The 23,706-nt window shown below is 40.3% G+C and overlaps 1 protein-coding gene across 1 annotated transcript in view; it reads right to left on the reverse strand.

The window, feature by feature from the left end:
* Nucleotides 1-1,472: 1,472 nt before the first annotated feature.
* Nucleotides 1,473-23,706, reverse strand: part of LOC127637276 (myelin regulatory factor-like protein) — a 41,931-nt gene continuing 19,697 nt past the window's right edge. Inside the window, exons 13-26 of the mRNA XM_052118237.1 lie at nucleotides 13,075-13,183; nucleotides 12,819-12,928; nucleotides 12,534-12,706; nucleotides 11,864-11,933; nucleotides 11,696-11,784; nucleotides 10,573-10,635; nucleotides 10,399-10,454; nucleotides 10,082-10,261; nucleotides 9,929-9,976; nucleotides 9,737-9,821; nucleotides 4,163-4,237; nucleotides 3,311-3,419; nucleotides 2,898-2,972; nucleotides 1,473-2,522 (exon numbers count right to left, since the gene is read on the reverse strand). Of these exons, the coding sequence (XP_051974197.1) occupies nucleotides 2,436-2,522; nucleotides 2,898-2,972; nucleotides 3,311-3,419; nucleotides 4,163-4,237; nucleotides 9,737-9,821; nucleotides 9,929-9,976; nucleotides 10,082-10,261; nucleotides 10,399-10,454; nucleotides 10,573-10,635; nucleotides 11,696-11,784; nucleotides 11,864-11,933; nucleotides 12,534-12,706; nucleotides 12,819-12,928; nucleotides 13,075-13,183 (1,329 nt within the window). The 3' untranslated portion in view covers nucleotides 1,473-2,435. The remainder of the gene's footprint in view (nucleotides 2,523-2,897; nucleotides 2,973-3,310; nucleotides 3,420-4,162; nucleotides 4,238-9,736; nucleotides 9,822-9,928; nucleotides 9,977-10,081; nucleotides 10,262-10,398; nucleotides 10,455-10,572; nucleotides 10,636-11,695; nucleotides 11,785-11,863; nucleotides 11,934-12,533; nucleotides 12,707-12,818; nucleotides 12,929-13,074; nucleotides 13,184-23,706) is intronic.

Raw genomic sequence — 23,706 nt, forward strand, 5'->3', positions numbered from 1 at the left:
ACCAAAGAATAATGAGATGGAGCCTTATCTTACAACCTTTTCACTTGGATATTAAACACATCCGTGGCAGAGATAACATCATCGCTGATGCTCTCTCACGGATATAAGAAGACCCATTAGTGGTGGGCGTCTTTTTTTGGTTTGTTCTCTCTTCTCTTCTCTTCTCTCCTTTCCCCTCTCTGATGTCCTAGGGCCCAGGATTCTGGGAGCGAAATGGAGTGGAATGCAAAGAGATAAGTATCGATGTACAATAACATTCGCAATGTTTAACCGTAGGTTTGTATGTGTACAATGATTTTTTTTTTTTGTCGGTTCTCCAGGGGAACCTCCTTTTGGAGTGGGAGGTGTGACGTCCCTGAGTCGTGTGATTTAATTGGTTCTCCCCATACTAATTGATCATTAGTAGAGATATAAAATGCTGTGTGTTATTTGCTCAAGGGCTCATTGGGATAGCTCCATGTCTTAGGAGTGGCTGGCCCAGTGAGACCTCTTCGATTTATCCTCATGCTTTTCTTACTGTGTAGCGTAAAGTTTTGATATAGTTATATTATTTGCTAATGCTATGTTTTCCCTTTGTTAAACCCTAGACCCATGTTACCATCCACGGTTGTGGTGGTTTATGCTTACTGACAATAAAACAATTCTCTTTTGAATTTACTAAGACCTGTTGTCAGACTCCCTTTTTATGTTGCGGCTTGTAACGAGCCAGTCGTGACAGGGGCCTGTGTAGATTTGATCAAAAATGACTTTTTTCAAATAATGATGTGCTGTTTTTTACATCAGTAATGTCCTGACTATACTTTGTGATCAGTTGAATACCACTTTGGTGAATTAAAGTGAATTAAAATTTCCTTCCGAAACAACAAAATCTGTACATTATTCCAAACTTTTGGCTGCCAGTGTATATAATCCTGGTTCCCAGAATAAGGAAACACACTACTGGGTTTCTTGCTACCAGGTACGTTTTCTTCTTCCTGCAGTAGAACATCTAACAAAATGCCCCTGGGCTCTGTTTATAAGCACTGCGAAGAGCATGCTCGAGGCTACTTGAGCGCAATCTACCAATAAATTGCCGTGATTCTATACAGGCTTCAGTAATCGTCACACCTGACAGGTTTTCCTTAGTGTCAGCTAGCGATGCTGCATTTTGTTTTCTAATTCAGCAAACCAAAGTTATATACAGAACTCAGATGGTTTCCTTGGTGTCTAACTTGTATTGGTTGTTTCCTGGTCCCACTGAAATACTGAATATTACATGTACTATTTACTGATTAGAACTAAGAACAGTCTGTCATTGCATTTGAAGCTGATTTAATATTTGTTTGGACATTATATGTACATTTAAGACTATAGATGCTGCATCAACGTGTCAAATTAACTAACAAAATCTTAACCTCACAATCCTATCAGAGGGCCCATGATACAATCTTTATCTTTAATGACAGTAAGTAAACAATGTGACAGTTCGCTGAAGAAATATGCCTTTATTGTAGTTGGATATATAGCGAATATGTAATGTGAATTTAAGGTTAACTCTATTCATGTAAATATTTACAAAAAGAAACTTTTCTAACATGAAAAACCACAGTAACTTCAAAGATGATATCCACTTTCAGCTACAAAAGAATTAACATTTTTAAACAATCATACGTCTTGCAGTGATGTTCAAACATCTAAACATAGTTGACAGTAATGTTTCTGTAGTTTAATAATTGTTTAGCCAAGCAAAAATAACATTCCATCATTGCACACAGGTTAACATATATAGACAGTGTACCTGTATTGAATTGAGCACATTTCATGTCTCATCAGAGTACTAGATTTTCTGATAGATTACCTGCATGTCTAGTTACAACAATCACTTTTCTGTTTAAACATTGAAACTCTCTTGAAATTCTATTTGAAGTCCTACCCTACTCTTTGCTTTGTAATTAAATAATGAATTAATGAATCATTTTCACATGCAAATGAGCTTTGCCGCAAGTTGCCCATGGGTGCCAAAGGTTTTCCGGAGGTTCACCACTACTGGCGAAGCGCTGCAAACTGGCAAACATTTGCATATGAAAATAACGAGAGGCAAATTTGCTGCTAGTTTAGATTTTTTGTAAGGGTGACGTAACCTAAAGCCTACTGGCCATTTAAAAACACAAGGTACGATCCCTTCAACATGGCACGTCGTAACTTTCTGTTTCAATAGTAAATATGTCTGCACTTATTAAGCCACTTCATGAGGTATTGAAAATGTTTCCTTTTGATTTCAATACACCATGCACACAAGCATAAACTACTATCAAACATCTTTAAAAGAAAAAATGCTTTTTCCACCAACAATACAAACTCACTGACTAAATGACTTCTGTTCTGTACATTTTGTTTAGCTGTATGTTTAATAGATGTCTGGATGCTGCTTTGACAGTAGTTTCCAGTGATGTTGATCAGTCACAGTGGCGGTAGAACTGGAAGTGGTAGTCAGTAAAAAAAACCTCGGCATAGTTGGGATCAGTGTCACAATCAGCCAAACCCTGCGTGAGAGAAGCACATGAGTTTCCTACTAATAGTTAAAAGGCTAATCACACCATCAACAAAGTAATGCCTAAAGTCTGTTTACATTCAGGTCAAAGTAGACGTTTAAGATGACACTAACAGGGAAGTGCAGTCACGTGTATTTTCAGTGTTTCATTAGCTAGAAGATCGACAGCCACATGCATGACTCGGTCTTGTTTCTGTTCACATCATATTAAACATGTTCACCTTCAGATCAGACTTTAAGTGCTTTCCTGTTGTTTGTGCAGTGTGCATCAGGCGGTTGGACTGTGTGTATGATGGCTACAGTACCCTGACTAAAGCCTTTAAATAAAGACCTTTACAGATTATCAAAGAAGCAAGTAAGAACTCACAGCGACTGAAGAACGGAAGTTGTAAGAGGCATGATAGTGATTTGCCACCGCTAGTGTCCACATGTGTATGTAGCCCTTTGGAAAAAAGCAATGCAACCAATAACCTTTAATTTTCATAACATTCAATCTAATGCATCATCTTTGCATGTCAATTATTTACAGTGCAAAACGTTCATCACGGATGTGTTTCACATGATTAAGAATTTGTAGCAGCATGCCTATTTTATAAAGCATGACGGACGAGTTGAAATACTTTTTTGTGGTAATCAACGTTATTCCACAAAAGCAGTCAATTGACCTCAACTTGTATGGAACCTGAAACATTCCTTTAAGTTTGAATATTCTACAACAAGTAAAAGTCACATGAAATGTTCTGTTTGTAATCCTTGATGAGTGTAATAATTGTGCAGTACCTGTGTGTTGAGTGCAGTGTGTGACTGTGGGCCGTTGTAATCGAGTACTGAAGAGCACTGCTCTCTCTCATCATATGAACACAAATGAACGACCAGCAGCTCTGTTGTGCTGAAAACACACATTCAATGAGCTCATTTACATGCACACGATGTGCTGATAACTCACAAAAATCTGCTTTTTGAAAGGTGCAGTCATTTTTTCCCTCATTTAAAAGGTTTTACTCCTAAAGATGTGAACCGTCTTTTTGTACATGTATGAAATCATGAGCATCACATTAAAATGAAGACTCCAGTCATATCAGTAATCTTATAAAAGCTGTTTTATTCTACATGGAGAGGATCCGCACATGTTAGAATCACATGACCAGCTGAATACTACTCACTTAATCTAAATAACGTCCTGTTATTTCACTCATTGATTGTAGAAATATTAACAGTCAGTCATGATTACTTTAAAGGCATCTGAAACTGAAAACTATTGATTTTAAATGATGCTGCATCCACATCACGAGGTGTTACTGTAAGTCCAAGATGACACAAAGACAAAAGTTACCAAGTGCACCTTTAACACTGAATTAATCAACTCATGACACTTAATTAATTAATGTTAAGTGTGTCTGTGTCTGTCTCACTTTAGTAACGTCACATTGTTCATTAGCTTAATGTAGAATGACTCAATTCAATTAAATAAGAACAAAAGAGCAGTCCGGCAAAATGATGGGTCGGTGGCAGAAGACATGATCAGTCAAAAAGAACTGACCTAGAGTTCAGTGAAGAATAATCTAGATTGTGTGTAATATTAACAGTACTGAGGTTAGCAGGGTGTCATCCTGTATAAAACATGTGACTCACTTCATTTGAAGGGTTACAGGCATATTTGGTGGGGTGTGTTTACTGAGGGGAATGTGGTAGCTGTAGTTTCCCTTCCTACAAAACACAAACACATATACTTCATATTTACATCACTCAGTCATATACCGTTCATTCATTAATAAACAGCATTCATTGATGACTTAAGTGCTGTAGGCCAAAAACCTCCATTCCACTTGACATGTAACCTTTAATGGATTTACATGAGGGTCTAGCTGATGAATATAGCTCATAGTTCACCAGTAAAACGAGCTAGTGCAGCTAGTTGACCAAGAGGGTCTTGCCGGTTAAGCTAGTTTAGCAGCCTGGTGGGGACACCAGCAAACCGTCGTCCAAAACACAACTGGTTCTGGGTTAGCAACACTTGATGTGGACAACATAATTCATAAGCAAACAGAGATTCAAAATGCTACCTGATAAAATCTTTAAACTATGACATTAGAGATGAATCACACATAAATTAATGTGAATACGATGTTTGACAGGTAAAAGGTTCCAGACGTCTGTGTTAAGGCACGGCCACATTTACCTTTGAACAGTGAAAGTCCCTGGGCACAGAAGACATGGACGGATGTGAAGCGAGTGTGAAACCTGCTAAAACTACTTGCCTAGTAGCCTCTTTTTTTATGCTGAACTTCAATTATAAGTGAAAGTTAAAAAGAAACCAGCTGCATAAATGATAACCTTGTCCATTGTGATTATTCAACACAGCTATACACAAAACACTGACCACACAGAGGTCACTGCCAAAACAAGCAACTTCCTCTTTTGATCAACACTGCTAATTCATGTCAGAATTCACCAAACTTGAACCCCATGCAAAATTTCTCCCCCACTGGAAGTTTGACTGTATTTCACGCAGGATTTTTGCTGTGCAGAAGTCAATGTTACCATGTCTGTAGATGCACAACACACTCTATGCAAGTAAGTGAACGCAAAGGCTTCTACCTACACAACTTTGTACATTATTGCATTCCAAAATGTGTCAGACTGCAATTCATAACACAACTCAAATATGTTATGAATGAATGTTACATTTATATAGCGCTTTTCTGACACTACACTCAAAGCGCTTTTATCAGTGAACAGGGGTTACAGTTAAGTAACCAGAGATGTTCACTGTTTAAAGCTACACTTTGATGCTGCGCTGATTTAGCACTGTGGATGTCCAGACCCCTTACGGTTGTGTAGTTGTGCTCACAAGAGTGCGAGAGGTCTCAGACATGAGCTTGTGATGTAGTCTCAAGGTCATAAGAGCCTGGAGTGGCATGAACATTCAAACTATAGAATCTTATGAATGTATGAGGAGAGGACCAGCCTGCCGCATAACAAAAATGTTGCAGAGGGACACCTCTGGCCAAAGTTGGTACCCTTCAGGGGCCAAACATGAAGGTTCCACAGCTCGGGCCGGGGATGAAATATTGTCCCCTTCGCCTGAGACAGAAAGTCCCTCCTGTCCGGAATCGCCCAAGGTGAGCCGTCAAGGAGAGACATGATCTCCATAGAACCATACCCTGTTCGACCAACGCAGCTCTATCAGTAAGAGACCCTTGCTGGCGAACTCTGGTTTCTCTGCTCCCGGGAGCCTTGGCCAGAGTAACCGCATACAGGTGCATTCTGGGCCATGTGTGTGCCATCGCGTCCAGACCCAGGGGGGCTGGGTGACTCAGAGAGAAGTAGAGGGGACATTGCACTATCTGTTGGGAGGCGAAGAGGTCAACTTCTGCTCTGTAAAATCTCAACCAGATTTGTTCCACTCCCCCATCGGTATTTTCTGTCTGGATAGTAAATCTGCTCCTACATTCAGGCATCCAGGGATATAAACTGCTCTGATTGAGAGGAGCTTGCCCTGGGCCCAAAGGAGAATCTGCCGTGCCAGTCTGTTCAGCTGGCGTGAACGTAGACCTCCTTGATTTTTTATGTAAGAGACTACTGCTGTGTTGTCCACCCTGACATGGAAGCCTCTCAAATACTGGAGGAAGTATTTCAGAGCCAGAAATACAGCCATCAACTCGAGGCAGTTGATGTGCCAATCGAGCTGATAACCCTCCCATTCCTCTTGAGCTGGACGAACACTTAAGACTGCTCACCAGCCCGTCAGGGAGGCGTCTGTTGTTAGCAACTTGCGACGGCAAGATGCACCTAGAGTGGGACCCAAAATGAGGAACCGGGGTCTGAATCACATAGAAAGGGTACGAAGTGCATGGCACGTAACCCTTATCTGCCTTAGAGGACTGGCCCTTGGATGAAATCCCCTAGCTTTGAGGCACAACTGAAATGGTCTCATGTGCAGAAGGCCCAAAGGGATCACCGAGGACGCAGATGCCATGAGACCTAGTATTCGTTGATACTGACAAACAGTGCAACCTTGGCCTAGCCTGACTTTGCTCAGGGTGTCCTGAATGGACACGATTCAACCGGGAGACAATTGTGCCTGTATCATGATCGAATTCCATACAACCCCCAGATACAGTAGGTAATTTCAGAGTGGGAGAGAGAACGCATTTTTTGACATTGAGTCTCAGACCCAGAGAAACCAGATGAGCTAAGATGATATCCCTGTGCTGAAATGCCAGTTCTTGTGACTGTGCTAGTATCAGCCAGTCGTCTATATAATTCAGAATGCGGATGCCCCGGAGTCCCAAAGGAGCCAGTGCTGCATTCATGCACTTCGTGAATGTGCGGGGTGATAGAGCTTGGCCGAATGGAAGAACCCAATATCAAAAGCAAACCTCAGGAACTTCCTGTGTTGTGGCAGAATTTCTATATGAAAGTATGCGTCCATGAGATCGATCGTGACCAACCAATCGTGATGTTGGATTTGAGACACGACTGTCTTGACGGTTTGCATCTTGAACTTGAATGCCCTGATTGAGCGATTCAAGCTTTGAAGGTCTAAAATCGAACGCAACCCCCACCCTTCATGGAACCAGGAAGTATCTGCTGTAATAACCTGACTCTATCTCTGGAAGCGGAACATGTTCTATGGCCCCTTTGACCAAGAGATTTTGCAGTTCTTTCCACAGTAGACATGCTTGTTCCAGTTTCACGGTAGTGGAGACCAAGTGAATTGAATTCTGTAGCCTTTTTCTACTGTTCTTAGAAACCACATAGAAACACCTGGCAGTAGCTTCCACGCTTCCAGGTTCTCTGAGATGGGAATCAATTTTGACACTTCCTGTTGAGGGGATGTCGAGTATTCTGTGTCCTGGACTATGGCAGGAAGCAATGGAACACCCAACATTTTGCTCTCTCCATTCCCCTAACCCTGGGAATGGAGAGGTTTCGTGGGGGTATCGGGAAGGTACAGGTGGATGTTTCACATGCCCTGACCCGGGGGGGCTACCCCCACAAGGCTGGGCGCAAAATTGTCAGGGTTTTCTCTTCTTTGAGATGACTCCCCTGAGGTCCTGCTTTGGGGGCTGCTGAGGGCGACGAACCGGCCCCCAGTCTCTACGAGGGGGAGCACGATTCGCCATGCTTTGTTTTTGAGCCTCCCTTCTAGAAGGACCGGGGTGGGGCTGGGTGGCCGATGGCCCCTCTCCCTGAGTGTGGTGTGGAAGGAATTGCCCACAGGCCTCCTCATGACTCTTCGCTTCCTGGAATCTGGTGATAACTGTGTTCATAGTGTACCAAATAAGCCAGAAGGTGAAACTGGGGCATCGAGGAGGAAAACTTTGTTCTTGTCCATGATACCCGACAGGTTGAGCCATAAGTGTCTCTCCGTGCTGACCAAAGCAGCCATAGACTGGCCAATGGCACAAGCCATCTGTTTGGTCGCATAGAGAGACCGATCCATGGCTCAACGAAGCTCTGAGAAAGCCTCTTCGTCGACCGTGGTGCCCACACTCAGGTCCTTCAACAGGTCAGCCTGGTACGCCTGTAACACTGCCATATTGTGCAGGGCAGCACCAGCCTGACCTGCTGCCTGATAAGCCTTCCCCAAAAGCATAGAGGTGGTCCTGCACGGTTTTGTGGGGAGAGTGGGTCTCTTTAGTGATGATGCCAAGCCAGGCTAGAGATAACCCGCAAGTGTCTCTTCTACCGGCGGCATCACTGAATATACCCGTGCCTCAGCACCCATGATAGTGGAATATGTCGACGTCGAGGGCACGAAGACACGGGGAAGTATAAGGTTTCCTCCATGAATGAGAGAGCTTGTCACGGAGGTCATCAAAGAAAGGAAGGGACTGATGAGGCGTTCCCTTCCCTTTGCCACCAGACAGAAATCTGTCCTCCAGTTTGGAGCGCATGGGGGTCTCTTGTTTGCGTGGCCAGTACAATTGAAGCCTGGCTTGCCTTGTTTATCGGTCATTCTTCTTTTATGTTTTTAGAAAAGAGAAAGGTTTCTGTGCACTGCCTAACAAATTCTAACTTCTAACAGAGGAAAGTAGAAAGTTCTGACAGGTCAAAAAGCACAACACACACAGTGTGATCTGAAGACAAAAGATCTGATGATGCACCTGTGGCGCATCTATTTATAGCCCCTGTACCGGCGCATCCTGATGATGTCACCGGCAGAGGCTATAAATTCTACTCAATTTCAATGTGTTGCACACATATTCAGAGCTGGTCACTCCTAAAGACGTTCCCAAAGGGCTAAATCAGCGCAGCATCAAAATGTAGCTTTTTGATAGGGAACAGGGGGTTCTCCTCAACCACCATAATTGTGCAGCATCCACCTGGATGATACGACGGCAGCCATAGTGCGCCAGTACACTCAGCACACGCCAGAGAGTGGAGTGATACAGCCAATTAGTGGATGGGGATTAATAGGAGGCCATGATAGTGAAGGGCAAATGGGGGGAATTAGATTTTTTTTAATGGTCACAGAGAGTCAGGACCTCGGTTTAACGTCTCATCTGAAAGACAGTGCCTTTTTACAGTATCGTGTCCCAGTCACTATACTGGGGCATTAGGACCCACACAGACCACAGGGTGAGCGCCCCCTGCTGGCCTCCCTAATACCACTTATGTTGCCATAAGTTGTGCTATATTAAGCATTAGTGTAAACCGGGGTGGGGAACCCTGCTCCTGGAGGGCCACTGTCATGCAGAGTTTAGCTCCAACCCTATTCAAACACACCTTCCCTTCATTTGATCAAGTAATCCTGGAGACCATGATTACTTTCCTCATGTTTGTCTGATTAGGGTTGGAGCTAAACTCTGCAGGACAGTGGCCCTCCAGGAGCAGGGTCTTCTTGTCTGGTCAGTTTTCTCTTTCAGGTTAACTATGGTGGAGCAACAGTTTGAAGAGTATCTTGCTTAATGGTGCCCACATCTGAGGTTGACTCTAATGCCCTGTTGAGTACTGTGGATTGTTAATGCCACAGTAACTGAAAAAAACATATTAAATAAATGTAAAGGGACAGCACAATTTCAGTGTGTTGCCTGAGTACCTGCGTCAACTATGTTTCTGGCATTAAAATGTTGAATGAACTTCCTGTTGAATATTAGAGTATGTTAACAGTTTCGTTCCTGTAATCTGATGGCCGCTGATGTTCAGAACAACTCTGTTACATTGCTTAATTGAAGATGCTTGCCGTGAAATACCTACCCACAGTTCTCTCTCTGACAGTATTGCTGGTCTATAACCTGCTGGTTTTGTGTGATGAGGATGGACTGTATACTTGTGTTTGTCCCTGTGAAGAACACATGAACCAAGAGTTAGATCTAACACTGACAGAACTTTCATTAATATAGTTCACATAATCAGTATGAACAGGCCATCAATCAGTCTTTAACTTACAATCAGAAGAATTGATCATTTTCTCTGGCAGTTTATCCAGCCATTTCACTGAAGAGAATGAATGAAAATGACTTTAGATGAAGACAACAACAGAATGTGTTTTTGATCAAAGTATATTTTCAGATTTAAACACACTGCTGCTGTATTTTGGACCTTTAGCTGTATCTCTGGTGTTTACAGGTGACGGAGAGTTAAAGCGGGTGTTTGTGTCCGTCAGTATGGTGCTGTGATTACAATCTACATTTGCAGGACAGCAGTATATGTCATCTGAATAAAAGACATTGGAGAAATCGATGTCTGGAGGCCAGGGAGCAGGAGGTGCAGTGGTGAATCCTGCAAAGCGTTGAGATGAAATTCAAAATACTAAACAAACACCAATTAAAGAATGATCAGAATCCATGAGTATATACTGCCATGTCAATAGTTTTATGTGCACAATAAATATTGTATTGAGAAGTGCTACACAATACCTGTCGACAGTGTAGCTGTTGTTGTGTACAGTGGACTAACATTGGTGTTGTTCAGACTGTATGTGGAGAGAAAACCAGTAAGGAAACAAATGTTCTGACCCTAACTCATTAAACAATTAATATCACAGATTGCTCAACAATTTTTTCATTGTGTATCTGATGGTTACATTATACCTGTTATTGAAGTCCACGTCCTCTCGTACTGTTAACATATAGAGGGCAGTAATAGAAATGACACTGCAAAACAATGTGTACATTTATATTTATGTTTACAGTACATCATTATTATAATTACAACAGAACTGTTTTTTGTTCTGTGTTTGTTATCTTAGATATGCATTTGTCTAAATCATCCCACATTGCAAACATACACAAACACACACTCTTTCTTCAGAGCTCCTTTTTGCTACTTAAAGGGACAGCTCACTCAAAATGAAAATCCTGTCATTATTTACTCACCTTCATGTCATCCCAGATGTGTGTGACTTTCTTTCTTCTGCAGAACACAAATGAAGATTTTTAGATGAATATTTCAGCTCTGTAAGTGAATGTTGACCAGATCTTTGAAGGTCCAAAAAGCACATAAAGGGAGAATAAAAGTGATCCATATGACTCCAGTGGTCAGTGGTCTCCATGTCTTTAGATAAATATTTAAGTCATTTTTACTATAAATTCTCCTTCTTCCCAGTAGGTGGTGATATGCACAAAGAATGTGAATGTGATTTATATTAAAAAAAAAAAAAGACTAAATTATTGATCTGTTTCTCAGACATACCTATCATATCACTTCTGAAGATATGGAATAAACCAATGGAGTCTTCTAGATTACTTTTATGCTGCCTTTATGTGCTTCTTGGAGCTTCAAAGTTCTGGTCACCATTCACTTGCATTTATTGACCGAGATATTCTTCATGTGTGTTCTGCAGAAGAAAGTCAAACACATCTGGGATGACGTGAGGGTGAGTAAATGATGAGAGAATGTCTCTTCAACGTTTACTGTTCAAAGAGTGACGTGCAAAATAAAGCATTGAAGAAAATGTGTATTTGATAACATTATTTAACTTCATTAGGTAACATGAATTAACAAATGAATAACCCTTTTACAGCACTTGTTATTATTGGTTAGTGTTCATTTGAACATTTACTGAAACAAATTTAAAATGTAACCATTTTATTTGTATTAATTAACCTTATTAATAAATGCTGTAAATATTCTTCATTGTTAGTTCATAATACTTCATTCATTTAATAATGTTAACAAATAAATCCATTTTTAATTGATCTGGTGAAATCTCACCTGAGAGCCATAGTAGTTACTAACATGATGACACTAGCTTGGAATACTTTGTGTTGAAGACAGTGGTGATATTTCCCACAGATAGAATTCTGCAACAGAAAGATTCACTGGTCACATTCGGCATGAAATGACTTGTAGAAATGGAAAGTGTTAGTGATGTTCACTGACTGTGCTGGACTGCAGTGGAGATGATGGCTTTGGCTGTTTTGTAGGTGTTTTGTTGTTTTTGTTGATTTTCCTGTGAATGGCACATTTGAAATGACATCATATTTCAAACTGAAGTATCAGACATGGCAGCAAACACTCATGCCAGATCTTTCTCAAAGTAACAAGAGACTTAGTTTGCATTTCCATTTGTAGAATTTAAAAAGAGGAATACCAACAAATAGCAGTTTTGAAGTGGGAAGGGTTTATAAAATAATATTGTAAAAGGTGTCACTATGGGATTTGTTAATCGGGATGAACTGAGGTAAAATGTTTCAAATGACCCAATTGACCTCAATTCACCCCATTCATGTATAATTAATCAACATGCCACAGATTTCATCAGTCCCATTTAGACTGCCAAACATTAAAAACACTGCCAATACGGTGGAAGTGTTACGATTACCAGAATATTCAATGACAGTTTACAACACGTTGGTATGAAATTTGCTGTATTTTACTGAATATGTCCCAATTACATTTGTGTATTTTAGCATTACTGTTCAATGTTCAGCGTATCCAAATCTGGTACTTCCATTGGTTTCGGTTGGACAGCACTGCATACAGAGTGTAAATAATTTTGTGACACACAGAGAGAGAGAGAGAGGAGAGAGAGAGAGAGAGAGATACTCACCCTGGCTCATATCCCTTCGCTGCAGAGCTGCTGTTGGAGCGCATGCTGCCCAGAGTTTTCAGCTTGGCTAAACGACTGTTCCAGACCTCGAGCTCCTGAATACGAGTCTCCAAATTATCTGTAAGTTTACACAGCTGCTTCACAGCTCCCACATTCTCCATAAAGATCTGCTCCTGTAACACAAAACCACCGGTTGAGGAAATAAAGAACACATTACATTCACAACAGTTCAACCAGAGAAACATCTGTAGAATTCATAAAATCACTCATATTTGACAGAATTACTTTGTCCACCATGAGGAAATGATCAATCTTCTCTCCGTTTACACATGTGATGTCACCCATCTCTTTCACCGCAGACGGCAAAAGTTCTTTCACTTCCTGTGCTATGATACCTGAGCAAAGAGAGATGACTTTCATCTGTGAGATGTTCTGACCACGTGTCTTCACAATTTGTTTCAAATATTATTTGCAAATGTATATACTCTGTTAAATGGGTAACGTATGTAAAATGCAGTGTGTGCACTAATTTCACTTGTACCAGTTTCATGAACTTGGTCAATTCCCATCCTTGAGGCAAACTCTGGTTTATAATCATATTCCACGATTCTCATCTGAGTGATTCTCTTCAGCTGCTCCGTCGAGTCCACCTACAACATCAAACACATGATGAATGAACAGCGACACCACAAAAGTATTTGACCACATCAGTCACACTTCAAATGTCTGGATGTCATTCCATTACATGTAAAAACCCCAGCCAGAGTCATTTCATTAACCACAAGTTCACTTTACAGCCAAAATATTTGGCAAAAATACAGTTGTTAGGTTTGAAATGATAAAAATAAAGACAGATAGTATTGTGACATAGAGGTCTTCAACCCAACACAGGCCTGATGGGACCCGAGAACTGGTTCGGGTTTGTAATTAATGAAAAAATAAGATGGCTTACCGAACTTGTTCCACGCACTCTCACTCACAGACATGTACAAAGTTAGGGGCTGTTCACACTGAATGTGTTTTTGCGTGTGTCTGTTCTGTTTTCCCATTGTTTAAACACATTCTGGACAAATGTCATTGAAATTTGCACCGTGTCTCGTGCTGGATCGGCATATTTCAATGTCAAGTTAAATAGAACTTCACATTTTCAAAAACGCACGTTGAGACACCTGCGCTCTGTTTCATTCTTCGCACTGCGTCTAGATTGTTTTTAGTGCAGTTTGTCACAAAGATTCAACAATCTAAGGCTGCATAGAGGGGACTGTTGCAGTGTTTCATATTATTACAGAATGTTCTGCACCAAGTGAAGTTTCAGCAAATAAACGGTAAGTCAATGCTTTTTTCCCCTTCTGCTCAAGTGTCCTGAGGGGCTGCTCTATGTTTACTGTTTCAGTACTGTTACGAATGTTGCCTATATGCTTGCATACAATACAGCCTATTGCAACAGTACTTGCTAGGACAAGAAATTAGATAGAAAGCAATTTCGGTTCGGGAATCAAATCTGACGGTATCATTCGGGCCAAGCCACATGGTCTCGGGTATAGGTCGGGTTTCATTTTAAAGCCCACGCAGACCTCTATTGTGACACTTTTTTTTTGTCAATGTGTGTTAGTGGAACACATTAATAGTTAATGTGCTGCACTCCAACTGTGATTACTCTGCTAAGACCAGCCACATCTCTGCATTAGGGGCAAGTGGGGCTAATCCCTGTTGTGCAAATGATATGGCATAATCATACATTTATTATAAGAAATAATATATTTTCCACAACATAAATGTGTTTTATGTCTATTATACAAGACAAATTATATATTCTTTTGATAAACTCTATTAATATTGAGGTATAATGCATAAAATCCATTTAATCGTTCTCATTCGCTATACATGGGGCTAGCCCTTCCTCCGTTGACTAAACAATGTTAATCAACGGAGATCTGGAGAACGTCCTGTGCATGTGCAACGAGCGTTCAACAATGACCTGAGGGGCTAGTTTGTCTTTGCCCCTGAGCCAATTAAAAGCTTCAATCATATTTATGTCAAGCTGTTGTCATGAGCATCAGAAGTTACCGGTTACGGAGTAGACCTGCGTAGTTTACTTCATTTGTACGTTTTAAAAGCGATTTTCTTCCTAATATGCTGCTGGTTATATTAATTAAAGTGCACCGTTCATCAGTTCAATGAATTGGATGCCATTGCGTTGAGGTGTCGTGTTGTTGGTGCATTGGTTTGTATTAGATATAAATGACTAATCAAAATGACGACAGACTTCCAACATTTATCACTTTTGTTACGCTGTTCATACGAGCTAGTGAGATAATATGTACACTCTTTGATGATTTGCATATTTGTGGTTTACTTTCACGTTCACTTGAGCTTTTTGACGTGGATGTGCACGTCTTAGTGGTGTTTTGTGCTGGGATTAAATCAATAGGGATGTTTATGTGGCATAGTGTTTAGAGGTTGGTATTTGAATTTTGGAATACTGTTCATTTTAATAACATTAACCTTTCCAATCATCAATAAATGTACTGAAGCACACCTGTCCACATCGCTCGAAAACATTTTAATTAAAGGATAAAAATTTGCTCTAACTAAATCACACAAATTTGCTGTGAATAAAATACCCCAAATCTTTAATGTCCTGTTTGGGCCACTGGAAGGCCGTTACTGGACAGTACGCTGTCAGAGCCAAAGTTTCGGATTTAGACCAATTGACTTTGTATCCTGAGAACTTTGAAAAGGAATTAATAATTCTGTGGAGGCAAGGCATATATCTAGTATGGTCAGAGACGAATAATAAAATATAATCTGCGTGAAGTAGAAGCTTATGCACCACACCTCCCACCATTACCCCTGGAAAATCATCATGTTTTCAACCCTACCAGGTGCCCCTATACGGAGTAAAATAATCTGAAATTAATCCTTTTGTTTGTACCGCTGCTAAAGGGTGTCTATAAAGTAATTTAATACAAACAATAAATGTACTGAACCCATACATTTCCAAAATCTTAAAAAGATAATCCCATTCTACCATATCAAATGCCTTTTCAGCGTCATGTTGAGATGGCAGCGACCGGAGACTGATCATTTGCCACTGATCACATGATATTGATGAAATACCTAATGCTATAAGAGCTGTGGCCCTGAATAAACCCCACCTGATCTATATGTATAAGAGATGAATTTTTGAATTTTTTGAATTTTTGACAATATTTTTACATCTAGCTGCTGGATCAGGGAAATGATCTTTCTTTAATGGTTACCGTCTTCTAATTAAAGTTGTGCCTATTCTGTAGCATAAGATCTGAAAAATTCTGAACCATCTGGCCCCGGAGCCTTGCCTGTTGGTTACCTTAATTACCTCACCAAGCTCCTTATCTCAGAATCAAGAGAATTCTTTTGTTCAGTCATCAATTTAGGGGGTTCCAATGGTTCCACAAATTTTCTAATATCTTAATAAGACGACGAAGGCGTGGAACTATAAAGATCAAGATAGAACTCTTTTAAAGGCATTATTAATATCAATAGCTGAAGTAAAAATTTCACCACCAGCAGATTTCAAGCAGATGGAATGTTAGAAAAAACTCTCTCTGCTATATATATATATATATATATATATATATATATATATATATATATATATATTTATATTAGTCAAAAGCTTCCCTGCTTTGTCCCTGACTCAAGTATGCCTGTCTTGCCCTGAATAGCCAAAACCTTCCGTGACAAAATAGTATTATATCTTTATTTCAATCTGGTCAATTCTCTGAGGCCATCAGACATCATTCGGCGCTTCAGCTCTGCCTCTGCACTTTTAATATTCCCTTCCAACTCCACGAGTTCTGGTGCTTTTAATTTTTTGATGAATGAGGCTACTGTATGATCCGACCCCTAAGAAATGCCTTAAATGCCTTCAGTCTTTAACTTTTGTTGGACATCAGGATTTTGCAAAAGGGATATTAAAGTGCCAGCTATATGATTTATTTTTCTCCGTATGTGGCAACATCTCTAAACTCACCAGGGTGTGATCTGAGACTAAAATGTTCCCCTTCTGTCACTCACTCGACATGTCGAATGTCGAATCCTTGGGAGCCTTGCGTACCTCTGAACTTGAGAAAAGGCCAATGTGAAATTGGCAGACAGAATTAGCATGCCCCTCACACGGACATACGGGTATTAAGGGAAGCGGGCGTGTGTCTCTCAGTCAGAGTTTTTCTTCGGAGCCAAGCAGTTGTGCAACAGCAAAGCAGAGTTCACCACTGTTCCACGGGATTGAGGACGACCCGGCTGGTGATGAAGGCGATTTGGGGAGGTCAACGGGCTCGGTTTTGACGGGTAAATCCCCACGAACCACCCGCCCCCCAACACGCTCGTTTGCCTCCGTCCGAGCTCGGGATGAGTTCGGCTCGCTGAGTTGGATGACGACATCGCTGCTGCATCGGAGAACATCCCGACATCTGATGCGGAGGACTCGATTGGGCTCCCGCCTTTGGGTCAGCCCGCCCAGTCTTAAGTGGACACACAGATGGCCGACATGCTTTCCCGGGCTGCCATGAGCGTGGGCTTGGACTGGAACCCTCTGTCCTCCCCACAGCCTTCGTGGCTTGACGACTGGTACTTTTCGGCATTACAGCAGAATCAGCTTAAAATACTCCGTCATTTTTGGGTATACAGATAAGTGTAAGACATCATTAGAGACTATAAAGGGTCTACTTTTATTTTTGTACACTCACAATAACAACAAAATCTTGTGCTTTTGTAAAATAAAGAAAATAAAAAGGGTGAGCTTTCAGCAGTCTCTGTGTTCAGAAACACGTCATTAAAATGAACTGAAACTGCGAATACTTATCACACAAACATGAAACATATGTCTAAAGAAAGCTTAAAATGTCTACTTTTAAATAAAACAATTCAAATTTAAAACAAATATTCTACTGCAATGTAATCTGTTTCCAACAAAGCAATGTACAGTTTTTACTTGGCTATCTAATTATCTGTAATGTGATCACATCCACCAGCAGAGCGTGCCATTCATACGCTAATGTGCTGAGACAATCAATGCAAATGTACACGCCCCCGACTCTGAGGTTTGATTTAAACACATTTCATTCATTTTTCTTCACGTTTGCAATGATACACAGATGAGAAAGCTCCAGGATAGTAAGGAAGAGTTAACATTTTCCTCAGATGAAGAGCGGGACTCTGATGAACATTTGTATTTTGAAGAGAGACTTGATCCAGCCGAGGATACAATTTCAGACGAGTAAGTCATTTAGTTTTCATTAGTTGACATGTTATTTTATATAAACATGTACATATTTTACTAGTGGGACTGTTTCCAGACTTGCCAGCCAGGATTCAGAGTATTGAAAATTTGAAATATGTCCTAATAAGCAAGTTTTATTTAAATTTATGCATTTGGCAGACGCTTTTATCCAAAGCGACTTACAGAGCACTTGTTACAGGGACAATACCCCCGGAGCAACCTGGAGTTAAGTGTCTTACTCAAGGACACAATGGTGGTGGCTGTGGGGCTTGAACCAGTGTCCTTCTGATTACCAGATATGTGCTTAGACCACTACCACCACCACTCCAACATTTAAATGTTGTTTCGGCTAAAGCAGGTATTGAAATTGTATGCTGTATAATATAAATATGATATGTACTATGATATAAAAATAATATGAATTTTTAGATTATATTTTAACTAGCCTCATTATCATCAACAAAGCTTGTGCTTGCAAATATGTGTTCAAGTTAAATGAGTAAAATGCACTTTATAATATGCTGATTTTCTAATATGGGCATATTTAATGATTTCTGAAGGATCATGTGACACTGAAGACTGCAGTAATGATGCTGAAAATTCAGCTTTCATCACACATTGCATTTTACAATATATTTAAATAGAAAACTGTTCTTTTAAATTGTAAAACAAGTTCAGAATATCAATGTTGTGTCTGTATTTTGATCAAATAAATGCAGTCTTGATGAGCAGAAGAGACTTCTTTTAATGGTAATGTAGGTCTAAAATTAAGTAAAGTCTTTATGTAAAGAAAATATATAGTCAGATTACTTCTTAACTCAGATAACTTAAAACTTGATTTTGATCATTAAGTCTCCTCACATTCTCTATCTCTCATTGATAGTCCCAGGGGAGGGTCTTTTTTCTCCTCAGGTGTGAATTACAATCAATATTCATGATAGTTCACTCCTCCTCGCATATGACCTTTCAACACTAAAATTGTCTTACAAAAGTTAAATGACTATATTGTTTTGTATGAATGAGTGATCAGCATGGTTTTCACATAATATTGTAGCACAATCTGTAGGCTACAAGATCCAGTTCTCAAAAGTCTTGTGGACGAGTCTTCCCGTCGGAACATCGTTAGGATGGTTGCATAGTGAGAGAGCTCCCGGTTGAGCCAGAGAAATCTGAGAAATTCCCCCATACAAGCCAACTAAATAATTTCATAAAAAGTGTAGACAAGGGGGCAAGAGCCATAACACCACTTAGAGCAATAAAAATCATCCGAAGATGGGGTGAGAAACACGGAGCGCAGCAACATTAGCAGCTAAACGGTTTAAGATAGCAAACAACGTGGATAAATGGCCGACTTGGATCTGATTCTGCGAGAACTAAGAGAGTTTCGCCAAGAAAATAAGGAACAATTAGAGACAATAAAAGAAGAAATAGTGAAGGTGAATGCCAGACTGGACAAGGCAGAAGGGCGAATTGAGAAAGCAGATCCAAAACACAGAGGAAGTTATCACTGCTATGCTAAAGCTACACACCAAGCTGGAGGACAAGCTGCTGGATCTGGAAAGTCGCTCCAGACACGAAAATATAAGGATTTATGGGGTGCTGGAGGGAGCCAAAAAGGATTCAACAACGATGATCTCATTTGTGGAAAATGTACTCCGTGGGGTCTCGAGTTAACTGAAGACATGCCCGACCTGCAGATTGAAAGAGCTCATCAGTCGGTGGGACCGAAGCCGCCGGTGGATGCGCCGCCACGCTCCATCATAATCAAGTTTTTAAGTTTCAAAACAAAAGAGTTACTGCTCCGCAAGGCATGGCAGAAGAAGGGGTTTACCTGGCAAGAAAACCACATAAACCTGGACCACGACTATCCACCTCTGATACTCAAAAAACGAAGAGAATATTCAGAGATCCACAAAGTGCTGAAGGAAAGTAAAATTCCGTTCCAGACTCTCTTCCCAGCCAGGCTGCGCGTGAGAAACGATGACGAAACAAAACCTATGATACTATAGAGGAGGCATCATAGGACCTACAGAGAAGAGGCTACACTGTGCCAATCATTAGACCCCCGGAGACGCTCATGGAGCAGATGCAGCGGCTATCCTGGAAAGAGTGGACAGAAGAGCGAGGAAGGACACACTAAAAGCCGGGCGAGAGAACTACAGGGAGAAGCTCCGAGCCTTCAGGAGATCATCACCGGCCCCTTCCGGGACCTAAAGGATTCCCAAGCTCGAGGACAGCGGAGTCAATTGTGAAATCTTTTGAACTGTATTGTAATTAATGGTGGATTTCCATTTCAAGACTGGCTGGTTCGTTCGGGTAAAAATTTTCACCTTTAAATTTATTATTATTATTTTTTTATTATTATTTTTTTTTCCCTTTCTTTTTATTATTCCACCATGTGACTGTTGCAGGTAAGGGCCTCTCCCTCCGGAAAGAGGAGGGAAACTTTTCCCTTCGAGCCACCTTGGGAGGCTCAAAAGGGTCAGGTTATCAGAGCCCTACATAGGGAGTCCCACGGACAAATTGTGTTCGGTATTCGGTAAATATGTTAGTCGTTCATTCCCTGCCGGTTCTTGCAGGGAGGGGGAAGCGCACCAGGTTTCTGAGCGGGATGAAAGGGGGAATCATAGATGCAAAACAGGTCTTTAAAGGTAGCATCATTTAATATAAATGGAGTACTCAATGCAATTAAGAGGGGGAAAATCTTATCAAAATTAAAGAAGGATAGAATTCAAGTAGCTTTCTTGCAAGAGTCACATCTTAATGACTCTGAACATGCCAAAATAAATAAATCCGGATTTAAACATGTTTACTTTTCTTCCCATGGATCGGGAAGGAGGAGAGGAGTGGTGGCTCTGATATCCGGTGCTGTAAATTATGAACACATATCAGAACATAAGGATAGCGAAGGCCTCAGAAAAGCAGCGACAATCAGATTGATGCTTTTCTGGCCCAGATTAACCTCCAACAGATCACTGATAAACAAAATGGAAAATTAATATCTAAAATAACAAAAGAAGAAATTCAATTAGCAATCAGGAGAATGAAAGGAGGGAAATCTCCAGGGACAGATGGTTTTCCCACAGAATGGTACAAAACAATGCAAGATCAACTAATTCCAACATTATTAAAAACTTTTAATTCGGTTTTGGAAAATAAGAATAAGTTTGGATGCAGAGAAAGCATTCGATTCAGTGAGGTGGTCATTTTTATATAAAGTACTTTAAAAATTCGGCTTCCATATGACTATAATTGACACATTTGCAGCTCTATATAACAAACCAACGGCTAGAATCAAAATCAATGGAGATCTAACCAGTTCATTCATTCTGGAAAGAGGAATGACACAAGGGTGTTGTGCGTCGCCGCTCCTCTTTGCCCTGTTTATAGAACCCATGAGTCAACTGATTAGGCAAAGGTCGGATATAAAAGGGGTAACAATGAAATCGGGGGAGCAAAAACTGGCCCCATTTGCTGACGATTTATTGATAAGTATAATACAACCTACTCAGACACTCCCAAAACTGATGAAATTATTAGAGGAATTTGGTTCCATTTCGGGTTATAAAATTAATATAAATAAAACTCAAATATAAAAATTTAACTATGACCCACAAGCCTCAATTAAGACCAGGTACAATTGGAAATGGGAGGCTAATTCCATTAAATATTTGGGCATTTTATTACCTAGGGACTTCTCAAAATTGTATGACATCAATTATGGCCCATTAAATTCAAAGATAAAATCTGATATACAAAGATGGAATGTTATTCCCTTCTTAAGTTTAGGTTCCCGGATAGAGTCAATCAGAATGAATATTCTTCCACAGATGTTATCCCTTTTTCAATGTCTGCCAGTCAAAATACCATCTAAGCAGTTCTTAGAATGGGACAGATTAATAGCAAGGTATTTGTGGCAAGGGAAAAGGGCCAGAATTAAATTTAAGACACTGCAACTAAGAAAAGAGAAGGGTGGAATGGGCCTTCCTTGCCTACAGGATTACTACCATGCAGCCCAACTGAGACCTTTAGTCTGCCTGTGTTTACCAACTTACACTGCAGCATGGAAAGAAATAGAACGTACAATGTTAAACGGAATTCCAATGACAGCCCTACTAAGTGATAAAAAATTAATAGAGGAACAGGAAATCCCAGACGATTCTATAACGGATAGCTCTCTGAAGTCCTGGCAGGCAATAGTTAAAATTTGCAGATTAGGAGAAGCATCCAAAATTATGAGATGGTGTGCCTATGATTCAGACTTCGCACCAAACAGAATCGATGGCAGATTCAAGATATGGATCTCAAAAGGCTTAACTACCTATCAATCATTTATCTACAAAGGGGCATTCCAGAGTTTTGAAACCCTACAGAAAGATTATGGACTGGGAAAAGATGATTTCTTTAGGTACCTGCAAGTGAGGCATCACTTAACGAAAATCTTAAAGGGCTGTTAGGAACAAGCTGAACAGGGTTCCTAGAAGTATTTTTTATCAATAACCAAACCCGGACCAAGCAACAAAATTATCTCCAAACTATACAATGCTATACAATTATCTAAACAAGAAAATACAGAATACATAAAGAAGAAATGGGAAAGGGAAGTAAAAGTGATGATCACACGGGAGAGCTGGGGGAAAATATGCCAGTTACAATGGTTATCAACCGGTTCAAACCCATGGCGGGAGTTTTGCTGGAAAAACATTGCAAGATTTTTTATCACACCCATTCAGAAACGATACCAGGGCAGCGGAGATGCCTGTTGGAGACTTTGTGGATCTAATGGAGCCAACCACTTCCATATTTTTTGGGACTGCCAGACAATAAGACCTTACTGGGAAGAGATCCACAAACATATAAACAATGTATTTAATGTAAACATTCCATTTAAATGTGAAACTGTATATTTGGGCAATCTAGGGTATGAAACATGGAACATCAATGATAAAAAACTGCTGGGGATACTATTGGCAACCAGTAAGAAATCTGTTACGAGGAAATGGTTAAAAGTAGACCCACCCACCATTGATGAATGGATTGAAGTTGTCTATGAGATTTATATTATGGAAAAGATATCCTTTTCCCTTAAAGTTGAAAAAGAAAAGTTTTATAAGATTTGGACCAAATGGACTGAGTATGCAGCTTTGTGTAGACCTGCCCTCTTTTTATGTGATGTTTTCATTACCTGAAGTGGTGCGCTACCCGATTCTGTTATGCTTTGTTATTGTTCCCAACTGAATAAGTAGTAGTATGTGCAATAAAATTTCAGAAGGGCAATATGGACAATCTCATGTAAACTTTCTGAATCCACCCTTACATATGTACTTGAACGACCAAAGTTGTAATTAATGTATGATGGGTGTATTTGCTCTTCCAAATAAAAAGAGAATAAAAACATTTAAAAAAAAAAAAAAAAAGTCTTGTGGACAAATGTTTAGTATGTGTTATATGGCCTTATTTCAGTGACTTAAAATTTTAGTTTTTTCAAAAACCATGCATAAAAGTTATTTTCTCAAAAATACAAACCTGTACACACATGTTGCTCACATATTATAGTAGCCCAGTTTGAGCTGAATACAGTGTTATCAGACTTTAGACATTAATGTGTTTTTAAGCAACTGAAAAAAAGCACAAATGTCAAGGCATGTCAAAACTTCTCCAGGGCCCAAAATACCCTCAGACCCCAGAGGGTTAACTCTACAACTCCGGAATTCCAGGCTGAATGTAGGTAAACTCTGCACTTCAGTTGATTATATTTCTGGCCCCCCTTCCCTCTTCCTCCTCATTGCCAGCTTATCTTACCCTGTGGATGTGCTTGTGGCGTGTTGATGTCTACTGCCTATTGCCTTGGTGCTTCTATCACCTTCTCTGACGTAAACCGTCCTCCTATGTCTCTAAACCGGGCCT

This window comes from Xyrauchen texanus, chromosome 45, assembly GCF_025860055.1.
Source record: "Xyrauchen texanus isolate HMW12.3.18 chromosome 45, RBS_HiC_50CHRs, whole genome shotgun sequence".
NCBI classification, from domain to species: domain Eukaryota; kingdom Metazoa; phylum Chordata; class Actinopteri; order Cypriniformes; family Catostomidae; genus Xyrauchen; species Xyrauchen texanus.